General features: G+C 42.4%; 1 protein-coding gene across 2 annotated transcripts in view; it reads right to left on the bottom strand.

The window, feature by feature from the left end:
• Nucleotides 1–24,078, bottom strand: part of fgd1 (FYVE, RhoGEF and PH domain containing 1) — a 65,662-nt gene extending 41,584 nt beyond the window's left edge. The window contains exon 1 of one of the 2 annotated variants that reach the window (XM_027151586.2): nt 22,884–24,078. In XM_027151586.2, the coding sequence (XP_027007387.1) occupies nt 22,884–23,034 (151 nt within the window). In that variant the 5' untranslated portion in view covers nt 23,035–24,078. Of the gene's footprint in view, nt 1–1,336; nt 1,761–22,883 lie in introns of those variants that run through there. The other variant, XM_027151587.2, reaches the window with a different exon arrangement.
• Between the last annotated feature and the right edge of the window lie 695 nt (nt 24,079–24,773).

The raw sequence follows: 24,773 nt of genomic DNA, 5'->3' as shown, positions 1-24,773 counted from the left end.
TATCCAGTCATCATGACTGCACAGACAAGACGGTCAACACACAGCCGGCACTCAGACTCGCGCTCGATTTCAACTGATGAGCTAGTTCTTCTCCCTGATATGATCGCAGATGCTTTCAGAACTCGGTGTCAGACACAAATCATCGATCATCGATTTGTGTCTGCATTAACGTCCGCAAGATTATTGGTTCAAATTGGATCGCCATCTTCACCGTTAACCATCACCAACGCTACAGTGTACAGATTATTCGGTTCAAGAATGAATAATGGATAATCAGATACCAAAACAGAAACCATGCAAATAATGACACCCAGAAGACGAGAATGAAGCAGCAGCACGGAAGTCAGCCAGAACCTATGCAACATTTGGGCCTCCAGCTCTGTCAGAGGCACTTCACGCATCTGTCATCCACTGTAACCGATACGACACGCTGGCCAATCAGGCCAATCACTGTGTGCAACCATGACTAGAGGGAAAAGCTGTGCATAATAGACCGTGCACTACAAAGATAGCTGTTTTTTAGGCCAGCTCTAGTGATATCCATGGTGATGCTTTTGAAAAGCGAGGAATGAATAGCTGAGCGGGAAACAGAAACACCAGCAACGCCCACCACAACATGGCACGACAGAGGGAGCGTGGGCATCGTGTCCGTATCCCATCTTAGCAGGGAATTTATAGATGAATATGAAATAGGGCATGAGGGACAATGTAACTGCAGGATACTGCAGCATGTGCATGCATCTGTAGACAGTTCTGCAGGTGAAACTGTCACACAAGACACATGTGGCAAAGACAGAGCACCTGCAACATGGATTAACCTGTAAATGCATGCAGATCTGCAGGCTCGGCCATAGCAGTAGTCTTTTCTGAGAGAATCAGCATCCCCCTCTCTCTCCCTCTCTCTCACACACACACACACACACACACACACACACACACACACACACACACACACACACACTGCATGCATCTCCTGCATCCCTGAATGCATCCTTCCTCAATGTGCACCAGAAATACGACTCAATATTGCATGTAGTATAACAGTAAAGAAAAAAGAAAAAAAAAGACGTCAATCAAAGACAACAATGCTGCGCGAGGTAAATTGATCAAATTTATGACGTGCAACCTGAAAACGTGACCAGTGCTGAGATCAAAAGGTATTTACTGACTGCAGATGCTGCAATGGAGAAGTCGCATCCTTTTTTCTTTTTTTTTTCATTGCATGTGTGCAAACCTTCTCATAGTCGCTGCGGGTGGAACATGAGCTCAACACAAATGCAATCATGATGGTGAAGATCGACATTCACAAGAACACAAGATGCATGACAGCTCTTACCCCGGAGCACACTGGTTTTCTCCATGTACATCGCGCAGCAAAGCACGAAACCGGTCATTAAAATACAGCACGGGGGGAGACCTGACTTCCCCACACACGCTTAAACGACGAGGGAACAAAACAAAAAAAACGCAATGACAAATTAGAGCAAAAGAGGTGAGATGCGCGAGCGCAATGAAAAGGGTTTAATCGGTGCATCCGTCCATCTGCACGCGCGCGAAATCATACCATACGGTCCGCTTCTCGTTCTCATGGTCGAATTACAGCCAAATGCATGTGATATAAAACGTTTTTACAGCGATGACATTTGGAAAAAATAACGAAAAAACGAAATAAAAAATGCTGCTCGGTCTCCCCGCCCCTTCCCGGCTGCCACATTAACGCAGACAGCAGCAGCGTCTCCACACCAGGGGAAAGCACAGCCACGTTAGCCCCGCCCACTCATGCATACATACATAGTCACGCCCATTATTATAATCATATACGTTGGCGTCTGCTGATTTTTTTTTTAAACACCGAGCACCGGCCACGCCCACTAACCGTCCCTCTGTTGCCTTGGCAACGTACTTAGAGGTTCTAGTTGTGACTGAAGCGTCGGTAGTTAACGTTCAGCGTCAACAACCAAATTATAGTGTTTAATGAACACCTGCAGAGATCAATGTGTGTGTGTGTGTGTGTGTGTGTGTGTGTGTGTGTGTGTGTGTGTGTGTGTGTGTGTGTGTGTGTTAACATAACTCACTGTGCTGACTGAACACCTGAACAAACAATAAAAAAAATGCATTTCTGGTCAGATACCAAACAAATGTTAAGCAAAAGTGACTTATGTTTCAATGTGGGACAGATTTACTGAACAAACACTCACTCTCTCACTCATTTTCTACCGCTTGATCTCAGGCGTCATCGGGCATCGAGGCAGGATACACACTGGACGGAGTGCCAACCCATCACAGGGCACACACACACTCTCATTCACTCACACACAATCACACACTACGGACAATTTCCCAGAGATGCCAATCAACCTACCATGCACGTCTTTGGACCGGGGGAGGAAACCGGAGTACCCGGAGGAAACCCCAGAGGCACGGGGCGAACATGCAAACTCCGCACACACAAGGCCGTGGTGGGAATCGAACCCCGACCCTGGAGGTGTGAGGCAAACGTGCCCCCCCCCACTGAACAAACAATAAAAAAAATGCATTTCCGGTCAGATACCAAACAAATGTTGAAAGAAAGCAAGCAAAAGTGATTTGTGTTTAAATGTGGGACGTATTTACTGAACAAACAATAAAAAAATAGTTAACGGCACTTATGGCTCGATAGCTAGTTCACACCGATTGGTACCTAATTATTTACGGCCTAATCACTTCTAGTTAGCTGCATCCTCAACCGTCTATAGCTAATTTATATATTCCACATATATAAATTAAACAAGCGTCCATATATTTAAACAGTGTCACAAGCTTCACTTCTCATTTATTTATTTATTTATTTATTTATTTGTTTGTTTGTTTGTTTGTTTGTTTGTTTGTTTATTTATTTATTTATTTGAAGAGGCCTAATGCCTACTGGTGTGAAAGTAAACCACTAGAAGAAAAATGGATTCATCAATATGTTGGCAATAACAGCCATGATTGACTCGCTTAGCTTCTGCATGCTGTAACAGATTTTCCAGTATGCCTTAGTGACCATTAAACCAATCTTGTGTAAAGTAGACATGTTCCCATGAGTAGAGGTTCAGGCTTGGACTTAAACTGTACTAACTGTCGAGGTTTGACAGAACAGTACTGTTTTGTTTGGAGAGGAAAAACAAAAGAAGCAAGGAGGCGAACCATTTCTATATTTCTATCACATCGGCATCCAGTTATTAGCGTTTAAAGAGTATGTTTAAGAGGCTTCATAGGTATTGCTGAAGATGAGAGATGGCTTTTATCTCTCAATGCTGGAGAGATAATGCCGTGTAGACAGTAAAACTACTTTGGTAATTGGCTTCGACTAATTGGCTGCCGTCAGGAACTCACATCAGCTTGGCTTCGTGAAACGACCCTGAGGATCAGTTGGGGTTAGAGTGGTATGCTGTTTATCTCATAGCACAGTCTAAAATTCATTTGTAATTACATTACAGGAGATCCTGCATCACAGGAGACATTCAAAAGTATGAAGACAAATGAATTCTGGATCATCTTCCAGTAATTAAGGACTATTGATGCCTAAGGACTAAGGACTTATAATGAGTAACATCAATAATTCAATGTAACACAAACAAACAGGAAAAAGTTGCGAGCTGCTCAATAGCGGAGTATTTTTTAACTTTAATCAACCCACTAAAAACAATACTGTAAAACAATTGATGTTTCTTTGATCAATATTATTTATTAGACTTATTCATTCATTCATTTTCTAGCGCTTATCCGAACTTCTCGGGTCACGGGGAGCCTGTGCCTATCTCAGGCGTCATCGGGCATCTAGGCAGGATACACCCTGGACGGAGTGCCAACCCATCACAGGGCACACACACACTCTCATTCACTCACACACTCACACACTACAGACAATTTTCCAGAGATGCCAATCAACCTACCATGCATGTCTTTGGACCGGGGGAGGAAACCGGAGTACCCGGAGGAAACCCCCGAGGCACGGGGAGAACATGCAAACTCCACACACACAAGGCGGAGGCGGGAATCGAACCCCGACCCTGGAGGTGTGAGGCGAACGTGCTAACCACTAAGCCACTATGTCTTATAATTAGACAAAAGAGAGTAGAGTGACAGAAACATAACGCAGGTACGGTCTTTTTATCGATCCCTCCATCACAAAAATGTGGGACTGAGAAAAAAACGAGGCTTTCAAATCATTAGCTTCCAATTCAGTAAGCTCAGGTAGCTCGTGTGATCCTGATGAATTCGATAATAGTGTGAAGCGTGTCTGAAAATTGTGCGGCCTTATTGTGTTTATTGTGGCAGAACTTAATAATCTCCAGCAGAGCAGCGGAGACTCTATTCAGTCCGGAGGCCTTTAAAGCTAGGTATTGTCCCTACTGTCTTCCCCCTCCCTCTCAGTAACCCCTGCTGGGTGTGTGGTGCTGGTGCTCCGTCCAGCCTTGGCGCAGGTTGAAGGTTTTAAATGGAGAGATTTACCCTGTGATTTCCCTGGAGAGATGGCCATCTGCCTCCTGTCACCCAGCCCACTCTCACTGCTCCTACACATACACACACGCTAGTGATAACAACACACACGACATGAACCCGGGGTCATTTACTTACAGGTAAACAAGACGACAAAAAGCCTAAAGTTCTATTTATAGACTTAATGAAGTCTCCAATGACTGCCTATCGGTCTTGAAATAACATACAATGAAAAACAGAACAAGAGTAAAAAAGGTAAAGCTTAAGGGTATTAAACATAGAAATATGAATACAAGTGAGCCTTATGGTGTCTCATTATGCTATGTTTCCTGTGAAAAGGCATCAAACCACAGTGATTTGCTACAATCGTGTGTTAACTATCAACCTTTTCCAGTAGACCTGGTTTTAGTCAAGTCAAGTCAAGTCAAGTCAAGTCAAGTCAAGTCAAGAAGCTTTTATTGTCATTTCAACCACATATAGCTGTTGCAGTACATAGTGAAATGAGACGTTTCTCCAGGATCATGGTGCTACATAAGACAAAGACAGAGCTAAGGACATGTAAGTAGTCCTAACCAGATAAAGTGCAACTGTGCAACCTGGTGTAAACAGTGCAGGACAAGACAGACAAGACAGTGCAGGACAAAAGACAGTATAGACAAAAAGTTACAAGACAATATAAAAAGTACAAAAAATACAATACACGAAAGACAATAAACAGTAAACAGAAACAGCGCCGACTGCCCGGTTTATATACTGAATGTGAATACTGAATGTTCATACAATATTTTGTGCAGTAACATTAGAATGAACACAGAACACAGTTTTGCACAGAATTGTGCAAAAAACAGCAAATGACTGATATATCGTATAGTATTTGCATTGTATAGTATCATCATCATATAGTATGTTTATCGTATAAATATACTATATACTAAATGTATTCTAACGCCTGACCATCGAATCCACATAAATACAGTTCTTCCCCAAACTGTTGCTACAAAATAGGAAGCACAAAATTTTCTGTAATGTACTTAGAGTCTCAAACCTGACCTCGTGCTGCTCTTGTAGTTGAATGGGCAGGAATTCTTGGAAGGCTTTCAACCAGAAGCACGCACCAAAAAAATCTAAAGGAAAACCTTCCCAGAAGAGTGGAGTTTATTATAACAGCAACAACAGGGTGTTCATAAAAAGCGTAAGCCTCACACTGGATCTATTTAAAATGGGCTAAAATTAGCATAGAGGTGTGAGGTGTAACCGGTAGCTGAACAAAAGTCACGATTGGAAACACATATGCGAAGAGAAGAGAGGGTTTTTTTTTTTTTTCCCTCGTCTTGAAAATGTAATTGAGTTAAGTGCGAATCTGCTAGACGATTACTTAAGCTTGTTTCACATCTGTAACCACTGAAAGTCTCTTTTAAACTAGTCCAAACTAGTTTCCGTAAAAGGTTCAGTCAGGCCAACAGTTGTGCCTTTACCACAGTGTTAGTGTTACCAGCAGACAAAGCGGTAAGCCAGATACACGTTATACGCAATTGTTTCGTTATCAAAGCAGTCTTTTTTTTTCATACAGCTCCAGGCTTCTATTCAGTCATTGTGAGTTGTATTTGTTCTGTTGAAACAAGAAAAGCGTGCACGGCTTTGTGTCCCCTGACAGCTGGGTGAAACGGGGGTTAACGTGGCCGACCCTTTGCCCTCTCTGGCCCCGCCTTCTTTTATTGCGCTCTCAACAAACACGGCGACTTTTCTTAAGAGTAATTAGCGGCGTGCACGTCGCACATGGGGACCGACACTACGGTTTTCATTGCCGTCCCTTTGTGCGAATCCACATGCGATGTACGTGAAGTGTGACACCGGAGATTAATATACATACATTCTGTGTCCCCCCCCACATGAACCTCCTGTTCATCTGGAAATCTGCTGTCGGTAATGAAGAGTAATCCCAATCCGGGATTTTGACATTAACTCGAGTGTATGAGAAAAGGGATTCAATTTAAACAAAGCAGTTCATCAACTAGTGGACGATGTGTAGCGTCAGTTCCCAAGCCTCTGAGGTAATCACTGAATCTAATCATGCTGTATTAAATGATCTATTAAATGATCTCTTAAATACACTTCATCATAATTCCTGTGAGGAAAAGTCCTGTTATTAACTGTTGTTATACCACAGACTGCTTGATCGTGCTGGCGGAAGATCCAGATGCAAGGTTCACTTTAACATCGTGATGCTTCATGTCGTATAACAGACGCTTCGTTTTATCCGAGACGAACAATAAAAAGATTAAAAATCAGGTTATTTAACAAAGAAAACAAAGAACCGTTGATACGGGAACGTTTTCTGTAAGGAGATGTTTATTTAACATTTGAATTTGGGGCTTCAGTTCAGTTTTAGTTGAGCTAATATCGCGTTAACGGTCGTGCCACACGACGACCACGGATAAGCGACAAGAGAGATACTGTTACCTGGGAAGTAAATTACTAACGACTACCATTAGCTGCCTCGGTTCGCTAGCGCATAAGGGCTGCTTTGTGTCGTGTCCTTCTGGGACGGATCTGTGGTCTAGTTACAGATTAAAGCTCAGATTATAAACAGTGAGATCAGACCAGTCAGGCCTGGTTGCTGAGGTCTGTGGCTTCCAGTTCTGTAAATTCAGGACTCGTTCGACCTGAGCGACACAGTGACCCTAACATACTTTTTCATAACGTAGTGTTACAGGACACCTCCTGCTTTTAGATAGAAACCTACTTTTAATTTTTCCTAAAAAAAAAATTCTTATACGTTCACTACAATCATACTTATCGCTAGTGTTTAGGGGTTCGATCGGGGTCTGAAGGACGGCTGTAGCTCCGATTCGGTGGCTGTCGATTGTCACTTTAAGGACAGAGATGTTCAGGCTCAGCTGTTTGTTTGCTTTCATGATCGACTCACTACCCAGATGGGTGGATCAGTTTTCAGTCGCTTTCTTCCTTCGGCTGTCTCTCTCTCTCTCTCACACACACACACACACACACACACACACACACACACACACACACACACACACACACAAACAGAGGAATAAAGACAGAAATATCTGACCTGTGTCAGATAATTTTCCTATTATCCTGGAATATATTTGATTGCATCTGTTATGATTTAGGTACAACAAAGAAAATTCTCTCTCTCTGTCTTTCTCTCTCTGTGTCTCTCTCTCTCTCTCTCTCTCTCTCTGTGTCTCTCTCTCTGTCTTTCTCTCTGTGTCTCTCTCCCTCTCTGTCTCTCTCTCTCTGTCTCTCTCCCTCTCTCTCTCTGTCTCTCTCTCTGTGTCTCTCTCCCTCTCTGTCTCTCTCTCTCTGTCTCTATCTCTCTCTCTCTCTCTCTCTCTCTCTCTCTCTCTGTCTCTCTCTCTCTGAATAAAAATCACAGATGCAGTGTTGTCTCATGCCCACTACAACTTGCTAAGTAGTAATCTACGATCTGACAAAAATCAGAAATTTTTATCTTTCTTATAACATTGTTATTATTTTTTCAGATTTAATGCATAATTCTACCGTACTAGTCGATGTCAGTAGTTCCTCAGGAGTTCCACAAGAGTTAAAAAAACACCACAGAAAAAAAAAACACTGCTTCTTAAAAAAAAAAAAAAAAAAAAAAAGATTTGAGATTTGAGCAATTTGAGAAACTGACTTTTTCGATGAAGGATAAATCCCGAGTGATTAGATTTCAGTATGTAAACTCGACTAGATCTGCAGTTCGAGTCAAATATTTTCAGTCTCGACGAGATCATCCAGCATTTGAAGTTTTATAAGAGCTCGAAACACAAAGCAAGCGGTCGAGGCTTAAGAAAATAAGTGGTGTTTACTTTGCGAGGTGCTTTATCAGGGTCTCCTTGGCGGCGTCTTAGCAGGCTTTGCTTTCCTCTCCTCTGAAGAGCCTGAGATATGAGACTAATCTTAACCTCTGCACTCCAGAGAGTCATCTCCCAGAGAGACAGAGAGATTTAGAAGGATGGAGACTGGACAGCTTTTTGAATATCAATGCGAGAGGAATAAGACTCGTCTTCTTAGCGAAAGCTGATTAGTTCCCGCTCGCTAAATCTGCACTGATATGAGCTGTACTGTATCTTTTGCTAGCAGTGGACTGTAAAATCCACCCTGCTGTAAAACACCTTGGATTTTCCTAATACGTTGGTGTCGAAGTTCTCGCGCAAAATCCTTAAGAAATCCGAGAACTGAAGATAACGTTTTGTAACATGTTAACAGACAAATCCCTCAGTAACCTTCACAAACTGAGATTTAAAGGTGGGGTCTCCGTTGTTTGAAAGCCAATGTTGACATATAAAATCACCAAAACAAACACGCCCCTAACCCAAATGGGTCCCACCCCTGTATCGATAGCTCCGCCCACACACACATACGTAAACCTGGCAACTAATGGAAAGAAATGTGTCTTTATCATAGCTGAAGGGAAGAACAATACAATTGCAGATAAACAAACAAGCAAAAATGACACACAAGCATAATCATGTAAAGGACAAAGGCATATATTAGTTCTGTGTAACAAAGCAAAACCAACGTTACTCACCTATCGAGAAGGAAAAAAGCGCCTCGGCGTCTTAAGTAAAGTCGGCCACATATTCACAGGTCGGAGTTTCCCGAGTCGATAACTCCTGAGCTAAACGCTGTTACTACACAAAACGCGGTTGTAGCTGCCTCTCTACATTACTACGATAGAAAAGAGGTGTTATTTGTGTAGTAACAGCGTTTAGCTCAGGAGTTATTGACTCGGGAAACTCCAACCTGTGAATATGTGGCCGACTTCCTGCTCCTTCAGTTCTCTCCAGCGCTGGAAAGCTGATCCTATATTAACACGTCCTACTTCTTGCCTTATCGTAAGTCTTTCTTCTCTTTCTTTCTTTGTTTTTATCCTCCATGTCGATGTTAAAACCGCTTTCTGCTAATGTCACACATGCACACCGAACACTCTCTCTGCCGCATATCGACAAGCCCCGCCCCTTTCTGCTCATTGGCTACACGTTTATTTTGATTTTTGTTTTGATTTTTGTTTATTATCGGCCCGACTCAGTTTTCTGAAGCATTTCTCAAAAATCGGAGACCCTGCCTTTAAACACAAGTTCGAAAGGTTTTGTGTTCAGGAATACAGGGAACGTTTCTTCAGTGATCTCTGACCTGGAGTTTGGAATGACACACAGGAAGTAACGGAGATGATGCTGCATCCAAATTCAGGCTGAATACAATACTGCACCAGTTACTCATTTTCCCTCCTTTCACACGGCAGGAAAGCGCACGACGTCCGACAATAAGTAGTGCCCGGTGGTGAACGTGGACTAAGCGCTGAACTCAGCATGTAGGAGGAGACAGAACGTTAGCTTCTCTCGTCTCAGCTCTCCAGTGGATTAGAGCGCCTTGTTTCGTGTGTCTCGAGGCTTTTCCTGTCTTCTCGTATTACATTCTGTTCTATTCAACAGCAAAGCCTAAACTCTCTCTCTCTCTCTCTCTCTCTCACACACACACACACACACACACACACACACACACACATTTCTGAGTCACTTTTATAGGTATTCTAAACATTTCAGGTGATTTGAGAGGGTACTTTCCTTCTTACCCGTTTTTACAGGAAATAAACACTTGAGGAATTGTATGAGCTGGTTAAATCTCTCTCATGCTGCTTCTCTTGTGAATAAAGTTTCCACTTACTCATTCGCTTCTGCGCTCTTTCTTTCTCTCTCCCTCTCCCTCTCTCTCTCACACACACACACATATACAGCTTCTCCCCCAATATCTCTCTCCCTTCATACACTTACACACAGTCTGTGTCCTTCTCACTAACTAACTTCTCACACTTTCTTTCTTTCTTTCTCTCTCTCTCTCTCTCTCTCTCTCTCTCTCTCTCACACACACACACACACACACACACACACACACACACACACACACCGTCATCTCTGCCACGTCGCTTGTGGTTCCTGATGGCAGCTTGGCATTCCCACACACTGACACACTGACATACTTCTCGCCCATTCTGTTTCTCTGCTCTCCTTTTTTCCACTGCAATTAATCATGCTTGTCTCTCTTCTTTATTGTCTTCTTTCCCTCATTTTTCATCTCTCGTCTCTCCTTAGGGTTTTCCACCACATTTCTGTCCCTAGTTCCTTCTTTCTCCTTAGCAGCTGCTGCAACCGGCAGCATTTGGGCTCGTGTCCTTGCTCAAATGACTTGTCCAATCACACACACACACACACACACACACACACACACGCACGCACGCACACACACACACACACACACACACACACACACACACACACACACACACACACACACACACGTTTGTCTTATTATTCTTGTCAGGAACTTCCAATGACATGCTTATTAATGCTGACAAATCTAACCTTAATCTTAACCTCAGTAACCAAAATGAGACTTTTTTTTAAAATAAAGCTGCATTAAAAATAAAACATTTTGATGGGGACCAAACAAATGTCTCCACAAGGTTCTTCATTGCCACTTCATGGCCTCTAGGTTGATCCTAAACTAGGAACAAGTTACAAGTTTCAAATTTTATCCTTATGACCGTGTTCCTCCCACTTCCCAAAAATGACAGAAGATAAATTAGCTGTGTGTGGTTTTTGTGTGTGTGTGTGTGTGTGTGTGTGTGTGTGTGTGTGTGTGTGTGTGTGTGTGTGTGTGTGCATGTGTGTGTGTGTGTGTATGTGTGCGTGTGAGATGGACGGTTGTGTTTCTGCTTGTTGACCCGATTTGTGTTCGCACGATACAAAGACTGAATAATGAAAAAAAAATAATCTTTTGATTTTTTTGCGCTTCCTAATGAGAGATGACACCTGCATGAAGGGCACAAACTTTTACACACAAATCGGTAGTCAGGGTGTTTTGGGACAAGTTGAATGATCTGACGGTCTGATCTCACATTAAGTATTCGTCATTGTTTGCACGAAGGTCAAACAAAATCATCCTTAAACAAGAGCGATTCTTCCATAATGTCGTAAATTCCTGCCACACTACAAACATAAACACTGATAAGAACAAAAATTTACAGAAGGTAAACACATTCATTCGCTCTATTCATACATTTAACTAGCATATTAGCTCGTTGTCCATTTAGTTTAATTGAAGCTAGCAACCATTTCATAGCTTAAGCCAAATAGCTAGCTAGCTAATGTAATAGAAGTTTAGCCAATGTTTCTTGCTAGCTTGTAAGATTGGAACAAGATACAGTTTCTACATAGATCTCCTTATTTATTTATTTACTTACTTACTTACTTACTTGCTTATTTATTTATTACGATAAAAGTAAAAATTCCGCTTTATATTCACTGCTATTTCTTTTCATTGTGTATGAAATTATCTCTAAAGTTTACAGATAACGAAAACATTTAAGACACTGAAACAAAGAACCGTAAGCTAGCTAACGAATTAATGACATATGTATATATAGTATATAATCATATAACTTATATGTTGTAATAGTTTATTTCTATTTATTTGGAACTCTTTTCTATGTGAAGGAGGAGGAATAGTTTATAGACACCGAATTCGACAAATTGATCGCATTTTATATCTCTGTGCTGCTTCAGCACTGTACATCGGTCAGAGCCGTAAACGTGTTCCTTTCCGCACCCTCGCTGTTCAACACAATGTTATATTTGTGTATTTTCTTTCACCTTCACTTCAGGCGAATGTTAATACAAACGTATGCGAGAGGAAGACAGGCAGAGCTAGCTGATGGAGGAAGGGAAGATCCAGATCCTGTCAGAACACTCATCACACTTTTTTTTCCCTCACGTACTGTCACCATGTTCACAGACGAAGCACTCTCACACAGTACCTGCTAAAGATCTCATGGGCTATGGTGATTAATCACTCGCTCTCCAGGCTAGCAGGCTGAAAGAGATACCATCACACACACACACACACACACACACACACACACACACACACACGCACACACATTCGGCATTATATGTTTTTTAACTAGGAGTGTGTATTGGGATAGTCTCTAAAGAACAACCTGAGGGCTTTTTGGGGGATGGGCAGAATGAGGTTACTGTGTAAGCTGCACTGAAGGGTTAAGTGTCTTTCTCTAGGATGCAATTTATTTTTTTTGGGTGTGAAGCGTTTTGAGAAAGCATGGTCGCGTTTTATCACTCCGGAACACAAAACGTAAAACTAGGTATAACTAGGTATTCCTTAACAAAATAAATAAACCATCGCTATTATATTCCAGAGCTTTTTATTACCGCAAACGAACACTCGCTCCGGAGCCGTGGGATTGGCTACGGAACATTTTTTCTTTCTAAAGGAGCAAACAAACCCCTTTAGGTCCAATTATGTGCTTTAATGATGCGCCTCTACGATTAAGTCCTTCTCGTTAAAGGCGCAAACACACATACAGTACACACGAGGGTTCTACCGATTAACAAGCGATTATGCTTTAAAACCTAGAGCTAATAAAATCTGAAACGCAATCAAAATGTTTGCTTTCACCACCGAGTATAAACAGCTTTAATTCTGTGCTCCTGCCACAGACTCCGAATCAGATCCATGCGTAGATTCATAATAGGGAAATATAATCTTTTGGTTCTGTTATACTGTAGATTCAGATTAGAAAGGACTCTTCGGTTCCACCGTAAATTTAAGATCAATGGTTCCACCATGAATTCAGAATTTATTTTATTCAAGATTCGGGTTGTTCTACACATACTGAATAAATACAAAATCCACCACAGATACTAAACAAATCAATAAAAAACAAATCATGGGTTCCAAGAAAGATTCTAAACAAAATGAACTCCTTGCTTCGACCAAGTTCAATATTTTTCCTTGTTGCATTCTAGTGTAATTTGGTATTCTTCCAAAAATACTTCAAACTAGCTAACGATGCAACCGTTACAGTGTTGTAATGTAACGGATTGCAAATACTTCGTTACCGTACTTAAGTAGAAATGTCACGTATCTGTACTTTACTTCGCTATTTAAATTTATGTCAACTTTCACTTTCAGGGTTTCCCACAGAAAATTTGTTAGTTAAGGAGGTAGAGTTTGGCGGGGGGGTGGGGCTCGGGGGCATGGCTTCTTTGTGAGATAGACCACAGATTCTGTACTACATTTAACAATTATTAAAACTAGGCATGTGCAACCTAGCTAGCAGATGAAGAACTCAAACAACAAAATCACCAGCTAACTTACTTTAAATTTGCAACAACTATAGACTAATAACAATAACAGGCTTAAATAAACCCAAAACATGAGTCCACTTACGGTTCTCACGGACACGCGTTTTATCAACTGGCTAGTTATCCTCCAGACAGTGACGGACCACGTCTTTCTCTCATTTCGGCCGTGTGGCGTGCATGCGTGCGTGCGTGCCCGCTCGCGGTGTGAAGTGCGTCCACGCTATTCTCCGAGATGCACTTGACTTCCTTTGTGCGGCGCAATTTTTTTTTTTTTGGACGACCTTGTTAAGGTGGTAGGGTTTCCCAGCTTAGGCGGGCCGCCCGAACTGCAAAGTGCTGCGGTAAACCCTGACTTTTACTCCACTACATTTCCTAGATAAAATGTATACTTTTATTCCGCTATATTTCCACTAAGCGTCTTCGTTACTCGTTACTACATAATAAAATCAGCAGAAATGTGTGCGACTGCAATAAGGGAGGTTTGGCAAGTCGCTGCTCCTAGATTGCATTACGCACGTACGCGTGCTCTATTTCAGCGTAATGTTGCCAAAGAAGCAGGAAGCACAACTGAAACCGCCATTGAAGCACCTACTGGAGGACCTCCCGTTATCGTAGACGAACAACCTTACGATAGCGGTGAACTCGGTGAACAGGGTGAAGAAGATAACGTTATACACCCGTGGCCGTATTTGCGAGAATTGTTCCTGTAAATTGGAATGAAAGATTCTTCCTACCGGATGAAGTGTCTCTTATACCTACGGAAAATCACTGAAATTTTACTTTTTACTTTTACTTCAAATACTTAAGTACATTACATATCAGAAAATGACTTTTGATACTTAAGTACAGTAAATATCAGATACTTTAAGTTGAGTAATATTCTAAAAGGTGACTTTCAATTCTACCGAAGTCTTTTTCTAGTACGATACTTGTACTTTTACTCAAGTATTGCTTTCTAGTACTTTATACAACACTGAACCGTTACCCAGATATTGTACTGCTTTACTCTCTTTATAGCTAGCTAGCTACACAGTTACAGTAGCTAGCAAAAACAGAGGGGTGATGCAAGATATAATTAGTATCAGTGAGTGTTTAAACTGCAAGAGTTTTCAGTGTAACGAGATGCGACATGGAGGAGAAGCAGATTTCAGCGTTTTTATTCAGATGCGTCTTTAAAAAGCTTGTCATCGGGCATGATACACCCTGGACGGAGTGCCAACCCATCACAGGGCACACACACTCACACACTACGGACAATTTTCCAGAGATGCCAATCAACCTACCATGCATGTCTTTGGACCGGGGGAGGAAACCGGAGTACCCGGAGGAAACCCCCGAGGCACGGGGAGAACATGCACACACACAAGGCGGAGGCAGGAATCGAACCCCGACCCTGGAGGTGTGAGGCGAACGTGCTAACCACTAAGCCACCGTGCCAATACATAAATCCAACTCTTGGGTTCTACTGCAGATCCAGAACAGAAGGAACTTTCTGGTTCTAGCATAAATGGAGCTTCTACAGCATTCTTTGCAAGATCATCGCCAGGTTCTTTATTTCTCCATGCTGTTCACCGTGCCCTGCTCGGTCTGCCAGGTTTGGCTGCTATTTATACCAGCAGCTGGTGTGAGTATGAGTGTGAGAGCGAGTGTGAGAGCGAGTGTGAGTGAAGCTGCTGTCAATTCTATCTGATAGCCATTAACTCTGAACACACCATCCCCCTCTGCTTAAAGCAGCTGCTCAGGAGTGAGGAAAAGTGCCCTGCAGCTGCATTTCAACTCTGAGTCTCAGTTGGGCCACATACTGTCTGGAGCTGGAGGTCTCCGAGGATGTAATTAGCTGATTTCTCATTGTAAGGAAAGGACAGAAGAACCATTCTCTTTCCCAGACCCTTATACATCACACCTTTCTGCTGTGATTCGGCTGTAACAGGTCACATGAATGAAAACGCTGGCAATGTAGCACGCTGGCAATGTAGCACGCTTATTTGGACCGAGAATGCGTCATTATCCCGCGTGATATTATATAATTTTTTTTTATAATATTTGTTCTTGTATAGGTTTAGTGGTTAGCACGTTCGCCTCACACCTCCAGGGTTGGCGGTTCGATTACCACCTCCGCCTTGTGTGTGTGGAGTTTGCATGTTCTCCCCGTGCCTCGGGGGTTTCCTCCGGGTACTCCGGTTTTCTCCCCCGGTCCAAAGACATGCATGGTAGGTTGATTGGCATCTCTGGAAAATTGTCCGCAGTGTGTGAGTGTGTGAGTGAATGAGAGTGTGTGTGTGTGCCCTGTGATGGGTTGGCAGTCCGTCCAGGGTGTATCCTGCCTCGATGCCCGATGACACCTGAGATAGACACAGGCTCCCCGTGACCCGAGAAGTTCGGATAAGCGGTAGAGAATGAATGAATGAATGAAGAGAGGTTCAGGTGGTCGAAACGCCTTGTTGATGGAGAGGAAGAATGTGCTAACAAGAAGGCTACAGAAACTCTAAAATATTCACTCTTGACATCCTTGGTATACAAAAAAGCATCTCGGGTCACACAAACCTCGAGGGGATGTGATCCTATGAGAAGAGGAAAGCGAGGCTACATCGGGCACAGGATCACTGAACGTGAGCAGGAAAAACACCGCCTAGAGTAAAGAGAGATTACAGATACAGACTGACGCTGTGTTACTCCTCTAATATATACAACGCCTTTTTTTTAACGGCACACACTTCAGAGACTTTATAAGTTCGCCAAGCCGTGGTTATTCCTGCCTCACAGCTCGTTCTTATCAAAATAAAAAGAAGCTGTGGAACGGTAATAAGCATACATTTGTACAATTTACATCAGAAACAGTACAATTAAGTCTCGTCAGTACACGTGAACCTCCCTGCTGGTTGGTTTATTTGAGGTGTGGTGAAAAAAAGGTTATTACTTCACAGTAATGAAGCACGAACCGTGTTCGGACGCTCGGCGGATTTGCTAAATCAACACGCGAAAACGGACGTGTAATGAAATGTGGCTTTTTCTCTCATGTTTTTTTTTTTTAAACAGTGTTTTTGCCCGATATTAAACTGCTGAGCAGGAAAGACTGTTGTTTTCTCACCTGAATCCATTTATATAGGAACTGCAATCTCACACACGACACACTCGGGTTTCTACGCACGGGTTTCTGCGTAAGACCCAATACGAGCCTCTTTCATCCGAGTTCCTTTTTAACTTTATTCAAAGTATAATAAGAACCAAAATAAAAAGGACAATGGACAGATTTATCTTTGACATTAAAGCTCCAGGAGGGTCGCAGGCCCTCGGTGGCTCACTTCTGACCTATAAACTTCCTTTTGCACACGCAGAAAAGAAAAAAGACTCGTCCGTGTAATCTAATCTCTAGGCCAGATGGCTTTTATATGATTACAGGGTGTAAATAAACTTCTTAAAGAATATGTCTGTTGAATTAAAGGCAAAGATCAAGCTACTTGTCCCAAGTCAACAAGGTTTCCTCCATGGCAGCAGGAATTAAAGCTGCAGTAAGCAACTTTTTAATAAGACTTCAGCTGCCTTTTATATTGCAGTAGGTATGTTATGGGGAATAAAAGAGGTCTCTGAAACCGTCTCGTCTGGACTCTCGATATCTCTTACAGAAGCAGCAGGAATCTCTTGTCGCAATGTCGATGACACCAAAAGAAAGCATTCATAACAAACAAGTCAAGACAACAAGATGTTTTTTTTTGTCCTTGTTTCAAAAGTACTTCACTTTTCCTGGAAAGGTAATTATTTTTGCTTGGTACTTTCTAGTGCAATTTGTTATTCTTCTAAAAAAAAATTGTCATGTTTATAAAGTATATTACAGCTAGCTAATATTGGCTTTGTTCCCCAAACATCGTACTGATTTTCTCTAGCTACGTTTTGCTAGCTAGCTACACAGTTATAAACAAATAAGGGACACATATTGGCAAGATATCTTTCTTTTCTTTTTTTTTTAGTAAATTGTGCTTTACAGTGCAACGAGATGCAGGGTTTTTTTCTCCGAAGACCTTTTTCACAAATGTGTTTAATAACCTTGTACCTTTTTTTTTTTTTTTTTTAATTTTTACGTATCACATTTCACAGCATTGCAGAATCCTGCAGCATTACGCACCCCAGATGAGAGACGATCAGGAGGATAATTTATCATGCACAATGATGAAAGAATGATGATCTTTTCTGAACCAGGAAGGTGATATACTCGAAGAACATCTTGTAGAGGTCACGTCAGCCAAAATGTTCGCTAATGTCTTGCGACGGTTTTTTATGTCGAAGGAACAAACACGATCGCACAAACGCATGCTTCATTCATTCATTTTCTACCACTTATCAGAAATTCTCAGGCGTCATCGGGCATCGAGGCAGGACACACCCTGGACAGAGTACCAACCCATCGCAGGGCACACACACACTCTCATTCAGTCACACACTCACACACTACGGACAATTTTCCAGAGATGCCAATCAACCTACCATGCATGTCTTTGGACTGGGGGAGGAAACCGGAGTACCCGGAGGAAACCCCCGAGGCACGGGGAGAACATGCAAACTCCACACACACAAGGCGGAGGTGGGAATCGAACCCCCAACCCTGGAGGTGTGAGGCGAACGTGCTAACCACTAAGCCACCGTGTCCCCCCCCACCCCTGCATGCTTCGATTAGTCTGTAATAATGCACTTAATTATCTAGTTTGCTTGTCATCACTTTCTTAGCTGAATCTATTACGCTTCTAGAAAATCCCAAACTGGGCAGCACTTCCCTGGAGGGATTGCTAATAAACTTATGATTTTTTTAACTCTCCAGAAAACAAGGCGAGGTAAAATAAAGCCTACGGTTACTGTTCTCCATCTACTAGGCACCCAGTGCACTCTATTTACAATCGAGGCGATCATAGTGTTATTTAAGATTTAGTTTTCCAGCTCGCTAGTGGATCCAGAGACAGACGCTCTGATTCCCACCCTATATATGGACACGCAGCTCAAACTCTGGGCATAACAGCACTCCGAAGATCTCCAGAGGGTCTGACTCATTCACACAAGTATTATTCTCCTCGCAAAGCCGAGACGAGCCGCCAGACTCACTTCCTGTACGTCCAGGACCCGATCTGGTTCCCGCGCTGTCATAACAGCTGCCCATTAAAACGCTCAGCAAGCTGCTGTGTGAATGCAGCTGAACAAGTTGTGTCCTGGTTTTTTTCTTCTCTTGGCGAGATCTTCATGATCTCCATCAGGGGAGGAGATAAGCTTGTATTACGTTCGGCAGAGGAACTCCAAACGGCATGTGACAACGATCAGGGGAGTTTATGTGGAGCACCAATACACTCTGCCCTCGATGTTTTGTTTTCGCGGCAAAAACATAACAGATGGACCAAAAATCCCTCACACTCCGACACATTCCAGAAAGATTCCTTCACCCAAGCATAACAGAAAGCATGCTGGAGAATGGAGTCGTTTCTGCAGTTTTGTGATGATGATGATGATGATGATGATGATGATGATGATGATGATGATTACGATGCATTTTGGGCCAAAAATGCTTTGAGTTACTGATCAGAAGCTCAGCTCAGGGGTTCAAGCCCCAGCATTACCGAGCTGCCACTGTTGAGATCTTGGGCCCTTAACACTCTCTGCTCCCTCTCTGTATCATAACCGTCCCTGTGCCCTGACCCCAAATGTTTAGCTAGGATATGCTCAGAAAAGTGTTTCACTGTGCTGTAATGTATCGTAAAAAACAAAAGCTCCTTGCTCTTTTTCTAAAACGTCCACTAAAAGCCGTCGTCTCATTAAGGTCGGGTTCACTGTGATCACCTCCATGTGATTCGGATTTATTCTCTGTTACGATGTGTGTCCAACATCAAGAATTATTATGTTGCTTTGTAGAAGCCAACAAACATTCTGTTTTCCTATTTAAGCTTAGACAAAAATTTATAACATTTAATGTGGCCTTTTTACAACATGGATATGTGACATATCAAAACACTCAGAACTTCCTCACATGTAATTTGATGAAGTCACGTGACGTCACGTGATTTCACGTGAAAATAAAAAATTTGCACAACATGGACATGTGACATATCAAAACACTCAGCATGATAAGGGGAACTTGCCACACGCAAGCACCATTCATATTTTCTTCAGAAAATGTATGTTCTAGTTATTATTATTACTGTTGTTGTTGTTGTTGTTGTTGTTATCCTACACAGCTAAAGTTTGAAATCTGCTCCTGGTTTCCTCCCCAGTCCACCACCCCCACTAGCTAACACAGAGGGAGAAAAGAAAAAAAAAGAAAAGTATGCACTTCAAATTGAGCTGAGGAGTCTGTGTGTGGCGGGTGGGAAGGTCATGGGAAGGCTGTGCTATATTGGGAGTCTCTGAAGCAAAGCAAATTTCCCAAAGCCTCTGTTTAAAAGAGCACAGATGATGAAAACACGCTGCCCGAGCTGACATAAAGAAGAATACATCAGCCGTCTCCGCAATACCGCTAGCATTTAATTTTACAACCCTAAAGGTCGTACTTATCATCAGGATTATGAGTACTAGTCTTTCACACACGGGTTATACGTCCGGGCCTCCGAGGTTCATATTTAAACAGCCAGCCACCCAAGTGTATTTAGTCCATTATAAACATTACATTAGGTTCAGTGTATAGGCACGAAGCATGATGGAGAAAGAAGAATGGACAGTAAGAGTAACCTAACTGAAAACAGCAAGGTTTTAAAGAAAAATAAGCTGTTAACCATTGTAAAGCTTCTCCTTCCCTCCTAAAGTGGCGTTAAATCCTCTGTAAGATCTGTTACATGCAAGGAGCTTCTTAGTAGTTAAATCTCACTCAAACACAAACCCAAGTCTCACGGTATAATCCAAATCTCAACTTCTTTCCACACGACATGTGCGTGATATATCAGAATTTTCAATATATACAATGGTGTTTTGTTATACAAAGAATGTTGGCCTTTATTTTTATAGAACCGCAAGTCTGAAAGTAGTTCAGGCATCGGAGCGAATTAAAGGTTTACATTAAGGTGCTCGTTCGAATCCAATATAATTCACAGTATAAAGGGACTTCTTATAAACAGGACACGTCACATGAAATGTTGAGAGGGTACATTTAGGAGATGTTGATTTGGCTGTTACAGAAAAAAATCCCCAGTGTCAAGTGCTTTACGTTTGTTCCTGTAAGTTTTCCACCAAGTCTTCTGAAAAAGAGAGATTTACAGTAAATTTTAATTATTGCCTGTTTTATTACATGCAGTGACTCAGATTCATGATGGGCCACAACATGTCACCGTGATCATCGATTACTTCCTGTAACTGCTGTGTTTTAATCCTTAGGCAGCAGAAATGCTGTGATTTGGACACTGAAGCCTTGACTATCTTGACAATATGTGTTTTTTTCCACATGTATTCCCTTTGTGGATATAATGAGCTCAACTATCTATTCTGGGAAGGCTTTCCACTAGATGTTGGAGTATATCCGTGGGGGTTTGTGTTCATTCAGCCACAAGAGCATTAGTGAGATCACAGACCGATGTCAGAATGTTGAGGAGATCTGGGGTGCAGTCGGTGTTCAGTGGGGATGAGTTAGAGTCAGGGTTCAGTGCAGGAGTTCTTTCACACCTAACTTAACACACCATGCACGGGGACATTGTCATGCCGGAACAGTGCTCAAGCTTCTTAGTTCCTCTGAAAGGAAATTGTACTGCTACAGCATCCAAAGCCATCCTACACAATTCCAATAAACACATATGAGTGTGATAGTCAGGGTGCACATACTTTTTTTCCTTCATTCATCCCTGCTCTCGTCTGACACAAAGCATGACGATCATTTTCTTCTAAACCGAATGGACATCATAACAATATAGTGAAGCAGACAGTGTGTTCAGGAGTGTTCGTGTGGTAATGTGATGTTTGATATGTGTTGTTTTTAAGGTGATGCCTCCATTACTAGCAAAAATAATAGACTCATTTGGATTCAGCGTGGTGTGATGAGCTAATTGCAAGGCACAAAATCACGCTTCTGATTCATATATAATTAAGTGCGCCGCCTTAGGCTGAAAATATAACGCCTCGTTCTGCATCTGCTCTGCATCTGTCCTTGTGCGCGCACACACGTATTCACATGTGCGCGCACACACACGTACTCACACACATTACCGCAAATCAATAGGCAATAAATTTTCTATGGCCAATTTAAAGAAAAGCTCTGCGTGCAGGAAATGTCCCCATCTATCCAATACCCACTCATCATACTGTGACGGACAACACAATGTATATATCTGCTGGTCGGCACACACACACAAAGACATGGAGAGAGAGAGAGAGAGAGAGAGAGAGAGAGAGAGAGAGAGAGAGAGAGAGAGAGAGAGAGAGAGAGAGATGCGCTCCGGGCGCATGCTCAGTTCCCCAGAGCTTAATTGGATTTTACAGCGCAGTGCTCGAGCAAACAGCCCAAAGTGACACACGTTCACAAGCACAAACATGGAAATGCGGCACCAGCTGTGTGTGCATATATAAAGTCTCATGTTTTTTTTCCTCACCCTCGTGCATAGGCAAGAGCCACGTGAATGCCATCATAACCATGCTGCCTCTTCTGGGTTCTCTGTGATTCTATCCAAAAACCGCATCAGTGTCACTTAAGGTAGCTCTGCGTTGTCCATGGACTAAACCATAAACCGTTTGCATTAACAGCTATTGGCTTTGCATGTATTATTTGGCTTTAAAAAAAAGAAAAAGACCTCCACTAGGACATGCGCACAAAATCCGCAGAAATACACGGCACATTTGAATACACGTGCAATGGCTTTGCGCGTGCTGCATAATGCAAGTGCGTCTTGCATCCTGAGCACTCTTCTGCTTTGCAGAACTGGAGGAACCCTTAAATCTTCTGTGTAAAATCATGTAAAAATGTAATATAACGGTCTGCAAAATTAACCACTGAACGGTGTGCAACAAACTGCGTCTACATGCAGGTGAGTCATAGCTGGGGTGAAAAACAGTGTGTGTCTAGAGTAGCACTAAAAGTGTCCACACAGCGTGTGTCCTTGAGACAAGCTCTCAGTGCCCTGAATGCCTAAATACGCATCGTCGGGTGCACTTTGTACAGTGGATTCATTGACATTTTACCCTCCAAGGTGTTGCACAGAACGCACATGAGTCAAATTAAACGAGCTCGTGCATGTGAATGCAATAACACTCGAATCAGAGCATCAAGGCACTCACCGGTTCTGCGGGATCCGGGCTGCGGGCTGAGGTGGTAAGAAAAGCGCATCGTCTTGAACTGGCTGGAGAAGGAGGACGGGTCGGATGGCGGCGGAGGCGGCGGCGGCGGGCTGAAGCCGATCAGCGCGCTCCTGGGCCGGTTCAGCTGCATGCCTGTCTTAAATTACGTTTGCAGGGCTGGGACACGAGGTTTAACAGTCACACACACACACACACACACACACACACACACACAAAGAATCACAGTCCTCAAAGCGGTGCGCTTCTGCCTCCAGATGCCCTTCCAAGCTTCGCGTCCAGACCGGATCGTCCCGGTCGCTCGGTCGCGATCTGGAAGCTGAACGGTGTCCCGGTCAAACGGTAGCGATCCGCCGGTGTGCCATCCAGCTGCGGAGTAAAAATCCCATCCAAGGCATTGTGGACAGCGTAAAACTCCATCAAAGAGAGCGGTTCAAACCCTGCGCTTTACTCAAGCGGTTCCCACATCGCCAATGATGCTGCCTGTTTATTTATTTTTAGGAAAACAAACACCAATAATAAAGTGCATGAGCTTTTTTGTTGTTGTTTTTTTTTTTGTTCAGTAAGAGTCGATACACTCTGGGTTTGATCTTGTCTTACTGTAACACCAGAATACAAGACTCATTTTTGTTGCCATCATGAAGAAAAAACTACTAAAGAAAAAAAAAGTCGTGGAACCAAAACCGCAAACAATAAAAAAAAAAGAAAAAGTTTCTTAATCCATCTTCCTGCCACGTCTTTGTTCAAAATGCAGGCCTGGAGTAATATATCAACGACTACAAAGTGCCAGAAACAGAACAATAGCCATGTCAAAAGTTGCCTCCGTTTACGCGGACTTTCGTGGAGACGTTGGCCGCGCTCTCCGGCGCGCGTAGCCGTTAATAACGTCCCCAAACACAGCATATAATCCGGTCTGCTGTCTCTTTCCTCTCCGGGAAATGTGCACACTCAGCTACCCCGAATTCAAACCTCTAAACCTCTCCAATCCGTATGATAAGCGTCTCCAATACGCGCTTTTATTTCTGCAAACTCATGAGTTGCGAATTAAAATCCATGCGCGTTTATTTTTTCTTTTCATTTTCATATCCTTGGGATTTTCCGGCTCGTATTCAGTCAAATCCCGACTCCAAAGTGCCCTTTGAGTTCCCAGCTCCTTCTTTCTGGATCCTTGAGCTGTACGAGGTTATGTGCGTTTCAAAATCGAATCGGTTCGTTTTGATCTACTCGTTTAATAGAATCGGTTCATGAGTAGGTTAAGGCTGAATGAAACTTCTGGGATATTCTTGATTGCTTTTAATTGTTAGTTTGATAGTTTCTTTTACTGACATTTTGTCCGTGTGCTTTTGTGATGTGTGATTGTATGATTAAAATGACAAGTCGATTTAGTGACGTAAATATAGCCTAATATATAGGCTATATATAGGCAAATATTGGTATATATATTTCATTGTAATAGAACAGGCAATTTATTTAAAATAATCAGTAAAAAAAAGAGAATAGAATAATATTAAACATTACATTAAAACAATATCATCTTCTTAAATTACTCAGTATAGGAACATGCAGTTTGGGACTCACTGAATGATTCTTTTTGATTGAATCGATCAGACGAATCGATTTGCTAGCACTATTAGTGAATCGTCTAAATAGTTCTAAGTGCGTAAATTGCACGTGTTCGCTTAATGATCAAGATTACAAAATAAATACAACTCATTTCTTTTCTTATTTGAAAGCTGGCTAAGTAATCCTGGGTTTCTGTGGGCTGCCACTGCTCGTTCAATGGTGATGAATCAAACGAATCGTACCGAGTGATTCACTCATACTGTTTGTTGGAAAGAATCGAATCATATCGGTAAAGGGAGAGTCTTGATG

This window comes from Tachysurus fulvidraco, chromosome 14, assembly GCF_022655615.1.
Source record: "Tachysurus fulvidraco isolate hzauxx_2018 chromosome 14, HZAU_PFXX_2.0, whole genome shotgun sequence".
In the NCBI taxonomy this organism is placed as follows: Eukaryota; Metazoa; Chordata; class Actinopteri; order Siluriformes; family Bagridae; genus Tachysurus; species Tachysurus fulvidraco.
This window is presented reverse-complemented; position numbering and strand designations above follow the sequence as displayed.